This window comes from Hippichthys cyanospilos, chromosome 20 (assembly GCF_059441005.1).
Source record: "Hippichthys cyanospilos isolate Australia breed blue-spotted pipefish chromosome 20, RoL_Hcya_1.0, whole genome shotgun sequence".
Lineage (NCBI taxonomy): Eukaryota > Metazoa > Chordata > Actinopteri > Syngnathiformes > Syngnathidae > Hippichthys > Hippichthys cyanospilos.
Window position 1 is genome coordinate 5,556,937 of NC_142388.1, and position 23,691 is coordinate 5,580,627.

At 38.0% G+C, this 23,691-nt stretch overlaps 1 protein-coding gene across 1 annotated transcript in view; it reads left to right on the forward strand.

Moving 5' to 3' along the window:
• The window catches only part of LOC148407067 (uncharacterized), a 54,784-nt gene extending 32,611 nt beyond the window's left edge, over nt 1-22,173 (forward strand). The window contains exons 4-5 of the mRNA XM_088403937.1: nt 3,215-3,319; nt 22,063-22,173. Of these exons, the coding sequence (XP_088260063.1) occupies nt 3,215-3,319; nt 22,063-22,173 (216 nt within the window). The remainder of the gene's footprint in view (nt 1-3,214; nt 3,320-22,062) is intronic.
• Nucleotides 22,174-23,691: the final 1,518 nt, after the last annotated feature.

The following is a 23,691-nucleotide window of genomic DNA, read 5'->3' on the forward strand; positions in this document are numbered from 1 at the left end:
ATGCTAAAACTTAGTTGTGCCAAGCAATCATATTGTTTAGCCAAAAGGCTTGCAATCCCCTGTGCAGCACTGATAAAATAAGGCCAATCTATATCATGAAAAGCAAACCTACCACCTGCCTGTGTCCGTGCTGTTGTCATGGTAACCGTGGCCAAGGGCACACTGATCTGCTTTGTGGAAAGAGAAAAAAAAAACAACACTTCACCATCAGCCGGCTAATTAAAGACAAAAATGACAAACAAGGCGAAAATAAAAAAGGGTCACCAGAAGGTATTTTTTTATTTATTTGTTCTAATCCAATGCAGTGGGAAGCACAAACTATATTAAAACCAAAACATACTGAGTCATCAGAGGGCAGATGTGGGAGAATATTTCATAGATAATTAAGCTGGTGGGATGGTGGGCTTTGTCATTATCGTGGGGGACATAGGCGAAGGTCCCTGGAAGAGGACAAAATTGGGGATATTCAACATGCACTCAATTTATCCTCCTGCTTATTGTAATCAAGACACCATTATGGAGATATTGCTTACAATTTCATCTTCTAAAGCCTGCTATGCACATTGATATATAACATTTTTGAACTGTACACTAGTTACATGTACTAACATATTTTTATGGTCAGGCATAGGACAAGTTTGAAAAAAATACAAATAATATTAATACATTGACATTGATTAATTTAGGTTTGAACTAGTGGTTGAATAAGATTGTTTCCAGGCTGAAATGTGCAAACAATTTGAAGCTTGAATGCTAACCATGCTAATGATAGCTTTTTGCCACGTAGGCACAACCTATTGCCATTTTGTGTTGCATTCGTTTTTGATGATATTGGTTATTTTACCATGTTATCAATGATATTTTCTAACACTATGATCCGTGAAATATTGTGGTTCTAATGTCACCAATATTCTCCTTGTTTCTAGAGCGGATTTACTGTATTTGCATTACTTTTATCATGGATGGATGATTGGATAGTTGGATAGATGGATGGATAGATAGATAGATAGATCTAACAGCCTGTTAATGCTCGATCTTGATAGATAGATAGATAGATAGATAGATAGATAGATAGATAGATAGATAGATAGATAGATAGATAGATAGATAGATAGATAGATAGATAGATAGATAGATCAGGGGTGTCAACCATCCGGCCGGTGGGCCAGTTTTGGCGCCCAGATAAGTTTACTCCGGCCCTGGAGATTGCGAAGTATAAAAATAAACTTAATTTTATTAAATATACGAACAACTTTAAATGTTTTTTGATTAATAGAAGGGCTGCACAAATAATTGAATTTTAATCGCGAACACGATATTGGCTGGCATTATTAATTAAGCTGATCCTCTGCGATATTAACATTTAAAAAGCCGGCTTTACTACATGTCATATCAAGCACTTTGTCATCCTACCACCAGGGGGCAACTTAAGAAAAAATCCGGAATAACCAAAAATGGCATTTTGGCTGCCAATTGATTAAATTTTGCTTAAAAGTTAAAAAAAAATTCCTTAGTTCTAAGTAGGCTTCCTTTTTTGTCATTGGTTTGCACTCTGTTATAAAAGAACAACAATTCTAACCCTTCCCACCATTGACAACATACAATATTTACAGGAAAACCCATTTCATTGCGGCCCGAAAAATGAAAAAGAAAAAACCTTTAAGTGCAAAACATTTGCTGGAGAACAACTGTGATTGATTTGATCTCCCACCTAGTACGCGAGAGTCATGCACTCAAGTGGCTGTTAGTGAGAATCGGGTCAGCGAGATGAGGGAGAAGACGAGAAATATATATATATATATATATATATATATATATATATATATATATATATATATATATATAAAGCTCCCAGGATGTCATTTTAAAGGAGATCCTTGGTGTATTGATTTGTTTTTTTGTTTTTTTTTTTATGTTGGCTACAGCCTATTCTCTTACATTATGAGAGCGGGTACAATGTCCCTTTACATTTCCATTATGATCTTCATTGAACCTGATCATTTATTTCCTACGTTAAATGTCCTGGAGGAACTTATTAGAGAGTGATCAACAAGCTGGTGAAAAGTTGCCCCAGCCTCCTTGATGTTGTTTTTGCATTAAACGGACGCTGGCATTTCAAAATTTTTTATGTATCCCAAAATGTAATTATAATTGACATTAGTTTTGCCCGGTGGGTGGAAGAAAAATGGCAGGTTGATTACAGCCATTCAACATGTTCCACGTAATGACGAAGCAGGGTTACCACAAACTATAAAAGACATTAATCACCTGGTTCATTTTAGGCCCAGCTGCATTCTCGTCTCTAGATATTTGCTCATCGTCATTGAAAAGCAGATTTTGTTTTATATCAGGAACAAAAATGATGTGTTTTGTGAATATTTTGTTCGATTTTTGGGCGGCGGGTGGCAAAGTTTACGAACAGCTTTCGAAGCGCACTCACCTTCGGTAACGCAACCTTTTTGATCATGTGTTTGCGTTTTTTCTCATTCCGACGTGAAACGCAAACAAGTCACGTTAGCCAAGGTTGCGCGAGTGTTAGCATGATTTATTGTAAACTACCATGTTCACCTTTCCCTCCTTTTCATTTTCACTCTGCTTTTGTTTGCTAGCCGTATGGCTAATTGTCATCTTTGAGTGACAGTTCATCGCATACCGTAGCTTTTTCTCATTCAAATTAACAATTTGCCACGTAAAGCAGTAAATAAGCATATATTTTGATATAGCCTCATTTTAATAACCTCACACATTTTACATGCACTGTAAAGAAGACACGCTAGCCAAAGCTGCTACACTGTTGGCTTGACTTCATGTAAACTCCTAAATTCACCCTTGTTTTGCATATTTCTTTCTGTTGTTGTTTCTTTGCTCTGCTTGTTTGCTAGCCTTATGGCTACTGAGCTTTATAGCTAATTGTTGAAAAATTAGTTCTCCAATATTCACCAGCATAAATGCCAAAGCCCAAGGTAACTTGCTCAGTGTGAGACTATTAAAAACGTCCTCTATCACACGACAAATGATTGACACATTTTTGGCCATACCGATCTCTGATTGGTTGTTTCTCCTCAGTCACGGTGGTTTCTTAATGACATAAACTTGGGCCAAAGAGGATTGCCAAAATCCACTGCCAAAACAGATCGCCAAAAATGGATTGCGAGGAAAGGGTGTGAATATGTTTTCATGACAATAACTGGGTATTTTTTAATTTTGTCACCAGATTCTTTGTCACTCATTCTTTGCAAAATTTGAGGATTCATCCAGATTGACTCGAGAGGCTGCAGGCTTTGACCGACACACCAACTCCTGTCCATCCATTTTGGAGGTAAAAATTATTTTATTTCATCGGTAAATTAATTATTTAAAAAAAATGCTATAAATAAACACAGGCACACACAGTTGTGATTTGAGGCTATTATATATTTCTTTTAATTTTATTAGCATACCGGCATGTACCTTACTGTTATATTCCAATGTAAAATATTCAACGTGATAATTGTTTTGCAAAATTTGTCTGAAGGCGGTGCATTTATAAAAGCATTGTCTTTTCCAATTTCCAAATTTGGTGTTCAGCTGTTGAATTGTATGGAATTTCTTTTTCGCCTTTGTTTTGGGACATTTTACAGCAAGGCTCACATCTCACGTCGAAATATTACTTTGGAGCAGGCAGACTAAAGCAGTTTCAACTAGTAACCCTGAATGACATTAGCCAATGGCGTGTGTAAAAGCAAATCAGTTGAGCCAATTAGAGATAAATAACCGTGTAATCATCAGATGTGAGCTGACTTTGGATCATCACATGTGGTACGTTGTTAGCAGAGCTTGATATTGACCTCTCAAACGTTGTTTCAACTTACTGGAATCTTTTAATTAGAAAAAAAAATCAGCCAAGTATTATTTTTGTATTGTAATGACATTTAATGAGAAATTAACAATAAATAATAATTAGGGAATATTATTTACGAGGGATAGGATGAGACACAGGATTTATAGAGTGTCTTTGGGCTATAGGGAAGGCAAACGAATTTTCTCTTCATGTTCACAATTGCTACGAGAAGTTCATTTTTTCGGCCATGTTTTTAAATCAAATCTGCCCATGCGCTGTACCACTGGATACGCCATTGCATAAGATTGAAAAGTGTATCAGTCACAAAGGACAGAAAATTCCAAAGTAATTTTAATTTTAAAAAATGGTAATAAATGTTTTACATTGATTAAATAATTCCCTTTTCTGAGGTGTTTGAGCAACCCTGGAAATCTCATGGCCCCAAGCAACTGACAGTGTCAACTTTGTATGGATATATGACAGTCCTCAATGGAATTTGTCTCATTTTCTCACTGGAAAAATGTCAGTTTTAATTCACTTCATTTTTCATTATTTCGACTCAATCACTTCCCCGGTTTTATGCTTTATCGATTTTGCTGCCTGTCCACGTCAGCGACTCATTTAATGAGTTTTAACTCGTGGATAAAACTAAACAGTTGGATCTCAAAAAAAAAAGAACACTTTCACTACAGATTCTAGGAAAGATGCTAGGAAAATTGCTTACAAATTTTCTATTTGCACCAATAAATACGACTGGGCTTGTATGTCCCATAGACACCGATACTTGAACGAAAAACGCGCCAACGAAGTGAAAACGACCCCAAAACGCCTACAATAAATAGTAATCAGTGTACTCTATAGTAACACGTCATAGATCAATTTATATCCACAGTATTAGATGGTTAATTGATGAGAAATTGCACAATGCAACCTACCTTGTCAGTTGCTAAATGTCACTAGAATCCGTAAATAGGTGTGTAATGAACCACTAGGATGACATTTCATCTTATTGCTACCGTTCCTGTACCCACTGCAATTTTTTTTCAAAAAGCTGTGAGATGCATCGTCTCAACAGGAGTGAAAGGGTTAACAGCTGTGTCGGGGGGAAAAATATACTGGAATTATTTGTAACTTCTGCACACAGAAAAAAGCAATGATTCAACTAAAGATGTAAGCTGACCTATTTATCGTTTTGTCATGTTTGGAATACAGCCTGTGAACTAAAATTGCATTATAGTACCACAACATTAGACAGGAGTTTATTGCACATCCTGAATTTAAATAATTTTCAAGTTTAAATGTCTTTTTCTAGATGCCTAATTTTATTTTCCAAAATACTTCTTTCAATAAAAAAAAAAAAAACAATTTTCCCCACCCTTCTCGGGATGTTCATTCAGCTGAAAAGAGCGCGGTTACGCAACTCTGTCACCCAAAAAATGTTGACATTTTATTTCCTCCCAGACAAAGAGCCAGTGATGGGTGATGAGTTTGTAGCTGCCGAGGGATTTGACAGACTCTGGGGGAATAATAAAGCAATTTTAGCCTGTCACACACATCCGAACAAATACAAGGGAAATCGTATTTCAGGATGATTGAAATCTATAATTTCATTTATATTACAATTGACGTCTTGGGAAAATTTATAGATGTTGTTTTTTTGCTCATATTTATGCATCATACATGATATATATGTTTTAAAATCAGCCAGCTTGTTTGCTGGCTGGGGCGTGAAAAAATACTTCCCTTACTGGTTGTCATCTTGTCCACTGTTTGCCTCTAGCGATGACATATTTGAAAAACGCTCATTAAAACGTTTGAAATCACATGCAAGCAATGGATTGCGATTCTCACAATGTCAAAGTTGCAGCATGTCAAGTACGGCACAGTTTTTACTGAAGTATCTGTGCTCACCTTAGGACATCAATCACAGTCATATGACAAGATCCTGTTTTTTATTTTTTATTTTTTCAATGTCCAATGAGAAGCACATGTTTTGCATGGCATGTAGTGACAGAAATGTCTGCTATCATCATCTGCCTTAAAAGCTTTTCCTGGTGTTTTTGCCTTGACATTGCATCCATCATTACCTGTCACATCATAAAGTTCTCGTTCTTCTTTTATTTTGCTCGTCAACAATATTTGAATTTTTTTTTTTTTTTTTTACTACCACTTAAACTGAGCAAATTACCTGCTGAGTCATGTTTGATCTGTGTGATGACAGCAGGCTCGCGTGACTAAAAGACAAAGGTAAAAAAAAAAAAGAGGCTTTTTATTATGGTAATTTTGCCTTTCAAAAACAGTAACTTTAAACCTTTGCTCTCCGAGTGCATTGAATTATTTTGACATGCTGCATTAAAGTAAAAGCTGAGTAGTTAATCAACTGTAGGATGACATTTAAAACGTGAAGAAAACACTTTGGGTTCAAGGGGGAAACATTTTTGGCCGGCAAACTTGCTAAAACATATTTACAAGTAGATTTTTGAATGCATTTAGTGCGTTTGAATATTTCCAAATATTAGTTTGCACACATATGAGGTGTAGAGTGTTTGAAGTAATACAGAGATAAGTGCTATGGAGTAAGGCTGCGTGATATGGGGCGTGAAAAAAATCTAATCTTTTCTGTCTTTTGGATGATTACATATTCGATTTTAAGCAACGTAGTAAAAACGTAGTGAAAACCAACAAACCTTAAGATAGGAGATTTCCTGATACCAATCTTTTCTTATCTAAATATGACCTAATTATTCGATTGGCTGGCAACCAGTTCTGGGTGTCCCCTACCTACCGCTGTAGAAAGGCCATAGAAAATGGATGGATGAACAGTCGTAACTTGCTTGATTGCCAATTATGTACTTGGCAACCAATATGAACATATCTTATAAACTAGCCATCCAGCATTATGCTATTTGAGCAAAACCTAAATTTCATGAATTTCTTTTAAAATTGTCTCATTTTTGAGGAATTCATATTTAAAAGTATAATATAAATTAAAAATGACAGAGGGCCTAACATTGACCTCTGAGGGATGCCACTGATCATTCTCTGAAACTAAACTTCCACTGCCGTCCACACAAAAGATTATTTCGCAAATAATTTTGCCAAAATCCTAAACCCAATAGACCTAGCCGCCAGACGCATTCCGAGCGACAGTACCTTCGGTTCGCTTTCTTGCTCTAATCATAATAAAGTGTGCAAGTGAAACAGACTATGTCCTGATTTCCATGCAATGCAGATAGAGCACCCACTCAGAGATTGGAGGACACACGGGGATGGGATCCATTTAATCAAAATTGTTCACTGACTAATAGCTTCGCGCACACTCACAGAATTTCTCTCAGCGGCATCGCAACATGTAGTACAACGGCGGGCTTCACCAATTTCCTCTGTGGGGAACAAGGGAGGCTGCGTTCACTCAGGCAGCCATTGGAAACTCATTATCACACTACTAAGTGATGGATCATTTCCAAATGATCACGTACACCTCAACAATTAAGCCGGCGGCAGTGCAATTACAGATCAGCAATATAGCCACGGTACGCTGATGTATTGCCGGGCCCTAACCTTCGAACCTGGGGACGGATTACGCTTATTAAGCTAATGCTTTATTGGACTTATAAAAGCCATTGTGCAGCCATATCAGTCAAGGGATCAGCAGAGTGGACGGTCTTGATGCCAAAGGGTCGCGCTGCCAGAAACTTGGACTGATTTACTGAATTTGTTCTGTTCATTTAGTTCAAGTGTTAATGTCTTATTGATCTGAAGTGGAGAGCAAGTTTGAGTTTCAGCGGTCTAGCATGTTCTAGAATGCTTGGCTTATTTTTAGGTTTTTAATAGTACCGGGTTTGTCGGTTTTGTCGACTTTTAGTCAAGCATGGTCAAAAGAAAAATGATGCTGGACCCGCCATAGGTTGTTTCATAAGATTAAAATGATTATAAGGTAATAAGGTTGCTGGATAACCGCCATGAAAATTATTTAAATTTACCTCTGCATTTTAGGTCTAAATGTGTTTTTATAATGACATTTTTTGCAACAGCCTGTTTAAAATTTGGATATTTTTTTTATGGAGACAAGCCGCAAAACTTGTCAAATTTGTCAAACAACAACATCCAGAAACAGTTTTTAAAACAACAAAACAATATATTTCAAGGTTTTTGGTTGCAATTTGGTCAAAACGTTTGTTAATTGAATTATAATCATTCTTTAAAACTCTTGATTCGTCTTCGTCACAAATGTAAACCGTCTAAATGTAATCAAGAGGTATTTTACCCCATTCTTCAGATAGTACTTTCCACATGTCTTTATTCTGAAATTCTGATTACAAAGTTTGACTGACTTATTTGATTGTTTTGTTGCCATTCCCTTTAGCGCAGCTCCATCTAGTGGCTGCATTAAGTAACCCCAGCCACTATTTTATCTTCTATTCTATATGAAAACAATTTAAAAATAGGTCAGTCAGTGAAGGTGCCTCTGAGGTGTGCCTCATAGTGCTGAAATTATGGTACATATATTTTAAGTCATTCACTGCCATTTATTCATATAATCATTGAAGATCCATATTTTCTGGATTTTGCAGTGAATAAATTAACCCATTCTCTGCTATTGACTGCTATCCCAGCCAAAAAATAATAATAATAACTGGACTGGCAGTGAATGAGTATATGAATCATTTTGGGATCTTCTCCAAATGCAAGACAACACTTACTAACAAGCTAACACTTAAAATAAAAGATTCTATATCATTTTGAACTTTTGAAATATTCCTATATATATATATTCAAATACTCCCTCTTTTTTTGGACCATCTGTGTGTGTCTTTCTGTCTGCCGGAATTGTCTTCCCACGGATGCTGCACAACAACTGTGTCAGCTTCGCTGCAGAAGCTCTGCCAACATGACACGTTGATGGCAAAAGTACATGATTGCTACCACAGGGCTGGGTTGGAAAAAAACAAGTGTTGACATTTGGACTCACTTCAAAATGTGCAGCGGAGGGGAAATGGGAGTGTGTATTTGCGGAGAAAGAAAGCCTATTTCAACAAAATAGCTGGAACGAAAAGATTTAACTGACGAGGACAAGTCAACTACTTGAGACAAAATTATAATTGAGGTTATTAGGATACTGTAACTTAAGTCAGTTTCTGTGAAGCATCCCCTAAACAGCGCAAAATTTGTGGATGGAAAAAAAAGTCATTATTGGTTGTTATCTCTTGGCGTACGTTAATCAGCAACTCCAGAAGACAGATCATGAAACATCTATCTAGAAATACATTGCTTCATGTTCCAATTGATTTGCTCTTTATTTGAAAAGAAAACCTTTGCTGTCACAGCATTGTGAAGCTTGTTAGCATCTCATGTTCACCCCTGGAATGTCTTCACATATCTCATTTGAGAGCCACTCACAGAAATAAATCGGATTATGCATTTGGAAGTAGTTTTAGATCATCTTTTCAAATTCCTATTTACGTATGCCAGAGCTAATCAGATTGAATATTTTTCTCATTTGCTTATTTATTTACTGTAGTAAATGAAAACGCTTTACGCCTTGGCAGAGGTCTGAGTGCTTAAAGGCTGAAGAATGATGCATATAAATACAATTTTAACAACAAGACCGTGCGCTTTTCCTCGAAACGTATCTCAAGTGGACACTCACAGCATGAGCATCATATAAGTACTGAAGAATAGAAATACAAAACACCATTTTTAAGATTGAGGAACAATAAATTGCGCTGGAGATATCCCTCATCCGTGTCCATTGTTGCAACTTATGCATTAAAACGGTAATTACTGTAATACATGACTTTTTGCTGTAACGTGGCAGTTTAAGGCATTACATTGGGAAAAAATTGTAATATTTTACTCAGAACAAATAACTGTAATGCTCGTTCCAATGCGTTATAATATATAGCTAAAAAAATGCTTTAAAACCTTTACATTTATAATAACTGAAGCAGTTGATAACATGAATGCAGTCCGTTCGTTTGTTTGCCTTGAGATGGCGCTGGTGTATTGTTTATGCAGTAATCTTTGTTGAGGTTGTTTTATTTGTACATGTTCCGTGATCTAGTCATCATTTCATGTCCAATGATATAAATTTTGGGATTTTTTTGAGCATGTAAGTTTCCTTAAGTTTAGTTAAAGGTCATTCCACTGTATGCGTTTTTCCTAAAAGAAACTTCTTGAGACTGCACTTTATCTGGCGCGCCGTACAGCCCCCCAAATCTGCTTAATATAAGTATAATTGACACATTTTCACTTTAAAATTATGCTTGCTCATTTGTTGTCCGCTCGGCATACTGTAAGTGTTCCCAGAATGTAATTTTTCATGCAAATTTATCATAGTACTATTTTGCCTATCAAACCCGCCAATCAAAAGACCAGCAGAATGAGTCAGAGCCACCTATGCCCTATCTTTGTGTGCTCAGGAATAAAATGGTATCGTCTATGGTGAAGTGAAATATTATGTAACACAGGTATAGGAGGGGTAGAGCCTGGAAATTTTGGATGTCAGGGCCACCAGTTTCTGTGTGTGTGTTGAGTATCGATGTCAAGCAAGTGCTTAAGTAAATTAGGAAGAAAAATGTGATTTTTGTAACACATACATAGTTAATGCAGGGCTCAATAAATGAGAGAATATGTCAATGGGACTGATTAAATTCAATGAGTTGTGAAAGAAGATTGAGATTCTGTAGTTGCTTGTTGACATCAACATGTAACTTTTTACTTTAGGGAATTTTCCAATACGCGACAAAATGCCAATAATCGCTCTATCCCTACTCTAATTTATAGTCTTTTTTTTGTCTTGATTGAAGGCTGGTTGATTATTCAGGCTGCATGATCTGCATGGTTATCGTTGAATATGCAAGGTATGTTTTTTTTTTTTTTTTTGCTTGGATAAAACGATGGTGTGGAGTGTGTGTGTGATTTGGGTGCCGGGGTCAAGATGAATTGGTGCGGCACCTTAATTTCGACTCAATCAGCAGGCACCGAGTGTAAAGTGGAGTGAGAAATATTACCGTGTCGTTTTCTTGAATCCCACTTGTTCATCAGCTGTTCCAGATCATTTAACCGAAATAAGACAGCAATTCAAGTAGGTTTTTATTACATATTGATTCATATTTAATGCCACATTAGCACCCCCCAACCCCCTTTGCACTTTTGCTTCTTTTTGACTCGATGTTTTCCTCTCGGGGGAAGTGCTCACTGTGAAAATTGGAGACTGACAGTCTTTCATTTGCGTTTTATTTTTCTTTGCTTGGGTAGACAGAAGTTATTATGTTTTGTTTCATTCATAGTACACATTTATTATTAATCCCCCCCCCCCCCCCCCCCTTCTTCATTATTCCTTTAATTTTTCATTTTTGCTAATAGTGCAAATGCTCAATTTCAAACTGGGCCAACTAACCCAAAGCTACTGAAGCATGGCAAAACATTGCATTGCGTCCATTGTTGTGTCCATTTTGTCCCAGGAAGACAGTAAAGTTAATTACCCAAGCACATAAAACATCATTGAAAAGGCCAGGACTTCACTCAGCCTTTGCACAATAACTTCCCGTTTCTCTGTTTGCTTCTGTCAATTTAACCCTAAGCCGCCATTGGCCTTTTCCACATTCCCCGTTCTCAGCTCCAAGATCTGTATTTCATAGTTGTTGTTTGACTTCTGTTTTTGAACGTAACTTTTTGACTTTTTCACAACATGTCACAAAAAAACTGATGCACGTCCATGTATTAATTACTGATCATATGTTTTATATTTTACAGGAGATTGCTTTAACTGTGAATCCTATTTCTGAAATAACATTCTTAGAACTCTTGTTTTCATTAAATGATTTTTACCAAGGGCGGCACGGTGGAAGAGCGGTTAGCATGTCTGCCTCGCAGTTAAGAGACCTGAGTTCAATTCCAGCATACCTCTATTGAGGAGTTTGCATGTTCTCCCCATGCCTGCGTGGGCTCTTTGGACAGTCTAAACTGTCTGTAGATGCGATTAGGTGCGTGAATGCCTGTTCAGCCCAAAATCTCCTATTCTCCTGAGGAATATCTTATGGGTGGGGCTAAAATGTAAGCAGATGAGCTTGCAAATAATGAAATGAGATTTACTCAAAGACTGATGCTGCCATCTGCCTTGTCCGGTTGGGTTAGGAGGAACAGGGAATAAAGGAGTCCGGGCCGGGGTGATAGAATGATCCGCAAAATGCTAGCTCTTGGTGTGGTAGTAAAATGGACCCTGTGAACTATCTTTTGATTTCCCATAGGAAATCATAGCAGTCCACGGTAGAGTAGTGGTACACTTGGCCAACTTTTGTGCTGGCAACGGGAGATCGATTCCCATTACGTGACTGTAGTTGTGAATGCAAGTGTTAATGGATTGCTGTCCCTGTGCTCTGTGATTGACTAGCAACTAGTCCAGATCGCAGTCAAGTGACATGGGCTGGAGCTTCCCTGTGACACAGAACAGGATAAGTGAAAATGGATGGATAGAATGGCAATTGACTTTATTTCAGGTTTATATGTTATTGCTGCTATTGAAATTAATCCGTTCCGGGTTTGGATCGTAAGGCGAAATCGTCATAAAAGAAAAAATATAGTAAGTGCTACTTATATATAATATACACATATACAATTAAATAAAATCATAACTAAAAATATATATATGAAGGATTTATTGACCTAACTTGAACTTGTTGGCCATATTCCTTAACAAGGGTAGCCTACCCTAGCTTAGCCTAGCCTAGCCTTCATATTTCTTGATTATCTCCAGCTTCGTTTCCACACTAATCATCTTCATTCTTCTCTCTTTAACATCACGAGCAATCTTGGGACCCATGGCTAACCAATCAAAGTTTGAATTAAGCACTAAAATGCACAAAAATACGATATTGTAAGCACTCACACTAGGATCAATTCTTTAGCATGTCTGCATCTCAGTAACACCACCTTAGTGACACCGTTATGCCGACCAATAGCAGACCCTGATCTTAGTGAGGCGTTGCAGCGCAGGCAGTTTAACGCGACCATAAAATAAATAAAAAAAAGAAAAGTGTCTGAAGAGGGAGGCAAAACAACATAAACACAGCCAACCCTATTGGTCATGACAGTTCTTGATGCTGTAAAGTGGGGAAAAATGCCGTAAAGTGGGGACAAAAACAAATAGTATTCTACTTGGTAACAAGAATAAAACGTAAGCCAGGGACGCCGTAAACCAGGGAGCCACACACATATTTATGTGTGTATATGTATGTGTGTGTGTATATATATATATATATATATATATATATATATATATATATATATATATATATATTCAATTGAAAAATTCCTACAGAACAGGGGGAGAGGAAACATTTAAGATGACATTATGCTATCAGACTCACTTGAGAGATGGCGCACACAGTTCTGGAATTAGTCTCCGATTTATTTATTCGTTCCCTTCAAAGAAGCAATTTAATGCATGACATAATCCATCTTTGTGATGTCGCTGCTGCGCCTTCCGCACCGTGTGACATGAGCTGCATATTTGGGGCTCAGATAAACAGTCACACCCCAAAATAGTGGATCACTGCGAAAGGAGGGGCGTTTGGCAGACGCTAAGCCTTGCGATCTCTCTTTCAATCTACGCCTGTATAATGGCCACTTTAAAAACACGCATTTTATTCGCACATGACCCATGTGTGTGTGTATTAAAAAAAAAAAAAAAGATGGGTTTGATTCTCCCTGGATGAGATCTTCTTGCGTGGGTGCTCAACCGGCACTGATCCGCTGGCCTCGGTAATGCCAGACGGACGAATCGGGCAGCCAAAATCAGGGGTGTTTGGAGGCAGGTCCTGCTGTCTTCGGGTCCCCGAGTCCCTCCGAATGGGCCAAGAGGACAACTAAGTCGGGGGGAGATAAACTTGTCGTGGTGCACGGGGGAGCGGAAGGCAAGCCTGGGTTCACATAGATTGTAGCATATACTGGTGAGCCAAACATCTGCCGGGTATTTGGTGGATGTTGAATAAAATCGCAATCTGTAAACACAAGCTTCCCCCTCAGCTCAGTGACAGAAATCCTGTTCTTGAAAAAAGGATTACACCAGTCTGATAAGAAAAGTACCAATTTCACTCAGGGTAGCGTGGAACATGCCAACTAGAGCAACATGTGAAATATTTGCCTCATTTGTTGTGGAAAATTAGAATGACTGTGCAGTTTACTATAAATCATAATTTTTTAAAAATATTTTGCGCTATTTCCATTTGGGTTCATTTCCTATAGTTCACATTTTTTTTTTCTTTTCATCCCTCCTGCTTAGTTTCGGAGAAGAGTCCACAATCCATATGGTTTTCTATAGGGTTGAGGTCTGGGGAATGGCCATGGGTTAGCTTAATTCTGTGTTTGAGGAACCCCAATGGTTATAAAATCTGTTTCATTTTTATTCTGTTTCTATTCATTTTTTATTTGAGGCAAAAAGGGTTAGGGATAGGTTAACACGCTAAGATAATTCGACACAAGTAGATTTGGTCATGGAAATTTACTTGGTGATTGCGTCAGTTTTTCCTCAGAATTGAGTGATTCCATAAGTTTTCATTCTGCTTAGTCAAAAAAAAAAAATCACTGTTACAGACTACAATATCTACTTCGATTAAACAGCGAGCTATAGAAAGAAAAAATTGTCTCGAATGTATATCATTCCCTGATTTTCGTGCTAACACAGTGGTTCTAAAACTTTTTGCAAACATTCACCCCAGTGAATTTTTTTTTCCAGGCAAGTATCAAATTACCAGCACAAAGCATGTGCCATCCATATCTGATTTAAAAACTTTGGAACTACATTTCTAGAGATATCTCCAGGGATTGTTTTCTGCGATACCAAGACAAAGATCATGTAAAATCATCCATTAATTTCTGGTTTGTCTACAGTAAATTTGGGTCACTAAGGACAATGCGCATTCCTGGAAAAAAAAGAAAGAAAAAAAATTGCTAACTAGTCACTATAATGTAATTTATCAATAAGTTGCTTCATGTTTCATTTAATTTGCTCTTATTTCGAAAAGGAAAACTATGGCCCATGTCACTGCCTTAAATAGCAGTAAATCAAATGTGCCGATGCCTGCAAAAACCCTGTTAAAATCTCACATACCCCCTGAAAAAGTCTACACATATAACCCGAGTCTGCTTGATCCCCCTTTCGAGAACTACGGTCCCAGGAGAATCTAAATAAGGAGCTCAATCATACAGTACACGTCCACTTTAGTTTTTATTAAATTAACTCCATAGAAAAGCTATCAGCGCCCTAATATTCTTGGACCAAGCTGTCCAATACATTCCCGAGTCCACCTGAGTCATCACTTCCCCCAAATGAAACCGCAACATCTCAGTGAAATCTTTCCTGCGTGCTATCAGCCAGATGGCACAAGAGGGAGAATTTGATGTTATAAAACTTTTGGTCTAAACAGTGTGCTCGCTAATGGCTAAACTAAATGTTTGTGCTTTTCAAGCTCCCCGGGCCTGCTTGTCTACTAAAGCCTATATCAAGTCACCGTTCCGCTGCTTGAATGACCCAATTACACTGAGAGAGTGTCTTGTGAATTACCCTCAGCATCTTCAGGGAAGGCAGAGCCCGTTTTTAAAGTGTGTGGGTTTGGCAAAAAGCCTCTGTACTTTTGAGCCTCATTATTTTCTCCCTGATGGTCTCATTTTTACTACTTTACCCAACAGGAACATGCTTTAAAGGCGTCATTGCTCTTCATTAGTCACATCTATTTTTTTTTTCTTCTTGTAATTTTGGGGTAGGTTTGGAAATGTACGTTTTCTACTAGTAAAAGTAATAATGCGCCGCTTCAAATCCAAGGAGCCTTTTATCCTTCGTTCCACAGCAGTCAACAACAACTTCACAGGCGACAAACAAGAAAATCATTTCAAGCAATATCAAGGAGTCTTTGTGATGGATTTTTGGTAAAGTGATACGACGCAATAATAAAGATGACATCAGTGGCCTAATTACGCATTTAATTTTCTTAGCTTAACGTTCATTTGTTTCTGTCTTAAATCAACCTCAAACAACAGTCGGAATGCGGGTCAATGAACACAGACTATTAATAACGTTGGATTCATTACTTCCTGCCTGGAGGAAAGTAAAAGTAGACGCCGTGCAATTTTGGAACAGCTTGTCTTTAATTAAATCTTTGATGAATAGGCAGGTTGTTCACTTCTGTAGACTTTTATGAAAACCTGCACAGTACAGCCTCTATTCCCGATGGAATATTAAACTCAACCGTGTAATGTAAGCAACAGGAGAGTTCCCCCATTTTTCCGTGCAGCAAAATTATAACAGGATGACACATGCCACCTTCTCAACAACTCTTGGAACCCTCGGGAACAAGAAGACATTCACGAAGATGATAATGCAGATTAGGGCGGTTTATTGCTCCTTTTTTGATATATGTGATGCGTTTTCACAAAATCAGGTTTATGTCTCGAAAATTGAGATATATATTCCAGTTCTACACATATTTCCCTTTAAAATGATATATAATACGTAAAGGTTGCTCAAACATTGACAGTCACAGCAGTTTGAATGTTGCCAAGGTGAAATCCTTAATTTGGAGTACAGTTTTGGCACATTCATCTTTCAATGGTGCGGTTACATGTAGACAAGACCATAGACTTTACATTAGCGTGATTTCTCAGGAATTACACGTTTGTACATCGTTGATGATGCCCAGCCTATTCATCGAAGTTACTACACTAAGTCCTAGCGTCCTCAGTCGAGGATATCCTGGCCTTTCCAATGATGTCTCGTGCTTGGGTGGGATCCATTGACCTTTTCTCTTCTGCTGAGACTTTATTCATATCACAAAAATCTTACTCTTGTGTCCTCCCTTGTTGCCACAGACAAGAGTTTACTAAATTTACAGTAGGAAAAGAATTCACACTTTTTACAGCAATTCACTGCATGTTGGACAGACAATCCTGATTTATGGAGATGTCTGATACTGAAAAAGCACCATGGACATGATGAGACATATAGTAAAAGGCAAGCCGGTAGATAGTGGGATACTCAACAGTCGGCATGGCTACTCTAATTTTTATATTCTTCTATTTCTGTTTTACCCCCTACCTTTGTTCAGCACCGCCAGGTGCAGCCCGCCAAGCTGACAGTTTTTGCAATGAATACTTTAAGAGAATCCTCTCTTTGTGGGGCATGATGGATGAGGCCTGCAGAAAATGCTTAAAATTCTCTGCTCAACCCACAGGCGGAGAACCAAATTCTGGGCCCCTAAACATAAATCTACTAAAGGGCCTCTCATCCCATCATATCCCCGAATACTACTTTATCCTGAATTTGTACTATATATCACAGTAATGGACATTTGTCAGTATTGACAGATCTGTCGTTCAATGACTGATGAATGACGGGAAACGTGGAAAAAAAAGACTAAGCACTGACAAAAATTAAAACAATTATTTTCATAAACTTGTCTGTGAATTGTTTTGTCAATTAATCTGATAAAAATATGTTTTAATTATCATTCCTTGTACAAAAATAGCTCGTTATTTCAAAAAGAATGGGCAAGCAAAATATTCATGATTTAGTTACGGGTTTGGTTGGTAACGTCCGAATTCATGCGTGCATTTTAAAAAAAATTCTAAACAAAGATGATCAGACAGCCGTGATGGAGATTAAACTCGTTTAATTTGGCAAAGAATTTTGCTACATTAGCATCCTTGTTGCTAATGTTAGCAGTGGCTGCAGACACAGTTGTGTGCTTTGCAATTATGTGGTAGGCTAAACTGGAGCTGCTTGAGATCATTGACATAAAGGGAGTTTTTGATGGTTAAATTTACAATTCACCAGATTCTCTCACACGCTCGTCCATTTTCACGTCTTCCTACTGCTCCTGAACGTGCCCTCCCACCCACATCAGGAGCCTATCAGGTTTTGCCAAACACAATGACGGCCAAACAGTGTCCACTCCAGGGAGTGATTGACCTTTGTTTTCCAGTGCCTCGACAACCGAAAGCATAAAGTTTAATATATTACAACAGACTATGAGGCTACCATTTTGCCTTTTTTGCAAGTTGGGCGAAAAAAAAGAGCATCCGACGGTGTTTGATTGCAGCTTACATTAACATTTCACAATCTTAAGTTCTTCCTCTTGCAGTAAGAAAATGCAGATGCTGACAAAGGAGCTGTTCTGTTTATTCCCCCGAGACAATCCTTCTCCTGAGGGAAAGTTTAGTTTCCCGTGGGATTGGATGGATCGACAAGCAATCAGCTGACTCAGATGTGCAAATGTAGCACTTGAGCAAAACGTACTAGTTACTGAACTGCGCTGTAGTTAATATGAGCTGGAAGTCGTTTAATGACAAAGTGCCTGTTAAAGTGTTTCAGTCTGGTCTCAGCCTTAATCTGTCTGTCACCTGTTATTATGTGTCACTCAAGGGAGTCACTAGTGGACGGAAATATATATATCACACCCTTTCATCAGTCGACGTGTACTCTGAGAGTAATAACACTTGAAAACAATACATCAAGCGACCGGACCGCAAGCTATAAAACTATGCCCCACTTCTCGTTTTTTGAGAGATTCTGCAGGTCCACAGCGAGAGACGGCCATCCAAAAGGAATATCGCAGGAGTAGGCAGATTGGATACAGCATGAGCGGAGGAATTAGCAATTCACAGCAGCCCCACCCACCTTGAGTCATGTCTACTTCTGGATACAAGAGTGCCTGAAAATGCTTCTGTCAAAATGCATGTCGGCTTCTTTGTCATACTGCGCGCCGACTGCTTTTTACAGACCGTCGGAGCTGCCTAAGCATTTATTTTAGGTTCAGAGAAAGCTTGACACACAGCAGTACGAGAACCTGACTTCCACCGACTTCAGAAAATCACGACTGTATTTTAAAGATGGCAAGATGATAGAAAAACTATTTCATGCGTTTACGTTTTGCCATTTTTTGGCTTTACCGGCTCTTGACCAAAGATGCAATTTGCATAATTTTAGGGATGAAACTACAGATTATTGTAACAATTGATTAATCTGTGGATTATCTTCTCAATCAATGAATTAAATAAACAAAACGTTTTAATTTATTCTCATACAAAACAGGATATTATTTCATACATTGCACAAACTATGATTCCTGGACGTCAGGAAATTGGCAAACATGCTGATTGGAGCTTTCCAAAGGAAAATTAATTGTTTTATTTTGATTCAACGCTATGATAGTTGCCTTTCAATTTTATAATTCTAATTTTTCAATCCTTTGATCTTTACATCAAACAGATTTCGCATCAGGGTAAAAGCAAACACCAGGGAGCTGAAATTTCAGCAGATGGTGACAAACTTCAACATCGCACGACTACTTATCACACTAGCAGGAATGTGCCATTCCATGCTAAAACACTGCAAAAATGATGAGCAAAAAAATGACCCCAAAATGGTCCAAATATTGCTAAAGTGTTTCATAATTTAGATGCGTTTTTATCCATCAATTACAAAGATAGTCGATTTATTGATAGTAATTAATTTTTGCACCTCTAGTTAATTTAAGATTCTGATCATACAGATATGTTAACCAAAATAACTAACAAAATAGGAAAATTGTACTGTGAATTAAAGTACTTTCAATTCAATTTGACTGTCATCATGGAACTTTTTTTTTTTCAAATGCAATTAACAAGTAAGTAACATTTTAACATTCATAAAAGAGCAATTTCTTGCGCTGCCTGCCCTTCATTCAAATATGCAATAACACAAGTAAATGTTTTCTTAGCTGCTTATTTCCATGAATGTCTATCAAAACAAACATTTTTTTGTGCTCTCATTGTTTCTAACCTTCTTAAAAAAAGTAATTGAATGTGATGGTAGGTGCTAAATATTCTGACAGTTGCAAAGTTGATCTTATACGTATACAGGTCGTCATCTCCGAGCTCAATCACACTGTTGTAACAACCTGATTTCATCTTTGTAAACAACTATAACATCAATCACCGTTCCATCATAGGTAGCCGGTATTCCATCATCGCCACGGTGACAACAGAGACAATACTGTCCTTTTGAAAAGGTGTCCGGGAAGAGCCACCGAATGCATCATACCGAGCGCCCTAATCATTAATTCACCGTTGTCATGGTGATCAGTGTGATGCTTTTGTTCTAAAAATCCATCAGCATTGCTCCGAAAGATTCTTCGGTTCAAAAAAAGCACATTTTTCTCCGAGTGAACGCGCTTATGTTGAGTAAATAAGTCTTCGTTGGCTGCTGTTGACGGCTAGAGGCGTCGAAGATCTATTTTACTGGGCTGCCAGTGAACGAGTCAACGTATTCCTCTTTTGAACACCGCAACGTTTCGATTTGTACCGAAACAAAGCAATCAAAGGAGCATAACATTACGGAGCCCAAATGTAAGGTAAAAAGCTCGTCTTCGACAGTGTTTTAACAGCTGCCGCAGCGTTTGCAGACATCAAAATCCTCTCTGCTTTTTCAATGAAGTCTTTCATTGCGTTTCTCTCCCCCCTTCAACCACAAAGGTTTGCTTCAATCAGACAATGGAGGAGAACTAGAAATTCCAGCCCGGAAGGGATTTAGTCCCTTCAAAATCACATTGTATTAGGCTGCTCTCCTGATAACTCTCGGTAATCCCCAAATATATTAAATCAAGAAAGAAGCTTGCATTATTTCGCGATTAGATCAAAATCCAGGGATAGTCGGAGAAGCGTAGTTTTTTTTTTTTTTTCTCTCTTTTCGAGTGTTTCAAAAGCTGCAAAAACTCAATGACACATTCCTGCGAAAGCTCAGCCAGTCACACAGCTGCGTGGTTTGATAACATACTCGGCACAGCCCTGAATCTGACCTTTCCATCTGTACTTAACTCAGCAGCGCTATGAACAAACTGCCACTCGTCACTAGGCAACCGCTTCTGATGAGATCCACTGTCTGCCCATTGAGTTTCACTCCAAAATAGGGGGGCAGGAAGGTGTGCGCACGCATGTGTTTGTGTTTGTGTGGGCCCGTGTGTGTGACTGCAACCACTACGCTTCTGTTTTGGTCATTGAGTGCCTGCTGGGAAGAGAACTACTTCAAGGGCCTTGCATGCGTCTGCATAAGCTTGAAGTAGTTATTATTGTCCTTACATAAACTCTGAATGGACTCGGATCTTTTCAGGTGCATACCGTTCCACTTTTCTCTTTTGATTACAGGAATACTTTGAGGATTCGAACCAAGACTTTTGTTCAGGGATGTGTTTATAAAAATTGTAGTTTAGTGTAGATATAAAAACCTATGGTAATTAGCTATAATTACCTGTAAAACCCCAGGTAAAAACATCACAATTGTATATAGATATTAAAAAACATTAGGTAATTTTAGGTGTATTATCATAAATTACAACATTTTTACAAAGAAAATACAACTTGCAGACACACGTGAGCCAACAATGTGCGTTTCACCGACAGTGACTGCTCTCAACTCGAGCCACACCGTCTTTCCTCACTACAAAATGTAATATCAACATCGGCCAGAGATGGCGCCAAAAAACAAATCTCAAGCCAAACAAACAGACCGGTTGTTCGATTACCTCTGGTTAACAGCATTTTACCAAGCCGCCATATTCACTCTTTGGAAATATTTTTTCGACTGTATAATCCGCTCACCATTAACCGATCAAAAGTTTTCATTTTTAATTCAATATCACACCAGAGAAGAAACGATACAGATGATGATACACAGCCCAGATGGCCTCATTGACTAATTGTCTAACAGTTTAATATATTGCTCATTAGCCAGCTAAAACATACTCAAACACTTCCTTCCTGATGAGAATATGCTGTGACACATTTGAGTCGAATGGGAAAAGTCTGATATGGCGTTTGTTTCCGACATCCAATTTGCTACTCGAGAAATGTTAACACCGTTCCATGCTCGAAAATGTGATGCAAATTAGCGACAATATGCAACAATGGGATAACGTTACGCGTTCCCGTCTCAGGTATGGAGATTTTTTTAAATTGACTAACAAAATTGACTGTTTGTAAATGCAAACGGCGAGGACGTTTACATACTCACTTTTATTAACTCATTCACTTCCAGCCCAATCAAAATGGACTTCTATAACCGCCAAGAGAGGGAGTTTAGTTATTCACTGCCAGCCCAGTAAAAACGCATCTTTGACATCTATTGCCGTCAATGGTAGTGAACGAGTTCAGGAGAAACGGATCAATAACAAGTTGTAATCTTTGGCTTGAACAATTACTGGCTTGTGCAGGGTCTACAGAAAAAGAAGGAGGCCGCAGCAGTATCTCTCCAGCGTGGGATGCGCCAGGGCATAAAGACGCCACACAAAATACGAGAGATGAACCGCGCTGGACTCTGCTAGCCATGAGTGTGACATGTCCTGCTAAGGAATCGTTTGTCTTGCGCAGCTTCAAGCGCACCGACTTGAAGGTGTGTGGCAATGAATCCGCTCCTGTATTTTATAGCCATTCAGAAAACATCAGTAGAAAAGGAGCGATTGTATATTTTTAGGAGATTTCTCAAGAGATGCGTAGGCAAAAGGTCGTTTGGTTTCGCTATGCTGATTAAGTGTTTAAAAAAATATTTTATTTAGGGGGGCTTGTGAGTGTGGAGAATCAGGAGAATGAAAAATAATTGGACAGAGAAGCTTGTTGTGGTGGGCTAGCAACTTCTCAAGGGACACAACGAGAACCCAAGATTCATCAGTGTGTTTGGTGAGTGGAACATTTTTATTTTGAGTATTTTTTTCAGTCATTTCAAAAATTATATTGGATTGATTAAATCCATCAGGCATATGAAAAAAAAAACTGGGGTGAAACTTTACAAATGAATGTTTGTCAGGAACACCTACAGTACATATGTCTTTCCAGTTTTATGTGGGCGAGAAGCATGACAGCAAAAATGAGACATTTTCTGGCAGGCTACTTTTTATAAATACTGTATTGGCCTTTCTCGCAACAGTAAAAGAACAACAGCAACTTGTCACAATATAGTAACATCACTCCACTGAGCTTTGTCTGACCTGCATCCTGACAATATTTTTTTCGTCTCATGACTTAATGAGAACAGAACAGGCACAGAAAGAGAAAATGTTGGTGAAAATTAAAAAAAACCATACGTCACTAGGACCAGTCAGAATGCTTGAAATTGCCCCATGTGTACTCATTACACACACGCATATATATATATATATATATATATATATATATATATATATACACAGTATATACAGTATAACAGTTTATCAAAATGAAAAATTGTTATTCACTTAGTTCTCTATTTGAGTGATTGTTGCAGCTCTACTGCACTTACCTTCTTGGCGATCATATTTTATTCATCTGCTCAGACTACACTGTAAACATGATCTAGTCTAGTTTAACTCTTCACTACTGTTTCCCGAGAAAAATAAAACTTGCCATAAATTACTTATACTATGGATACTTGGAAAACTAGTCAAAAAATTTCCACTGATTAAGTCACACTGATTTAATGCCAGCCCAACTGAAATGTATTTTTGACTTAGTGGTCAATGGCAGTTAAACTTTAAACGTATTCATGGTCAGGCCAGTAAAAATGGATCTTTGACGTCTACAGGCGTCAATGGCAGTGAATGAGGGGGAAAAAAAAAAAACATGTAAATGTGAGCATCTTTCTAATGGTCTAATAAGATGACGTTTGAACCCAATTTACCTCCGTGATCTTATATAAATCTCATCGAGCTCAGCTTGTACTTATTTTTTAATGCATTACCTTTTCTTTTTATCCCATCTGGAGCTAAAGTGAATTAACACTAAAATTCGCTCCACCGCTCCTTATTGCATCAGTAGAGTGATTAATCAATGAGTCAGAACTACTTTTTTTTTTTTTTTCGCACTTCACC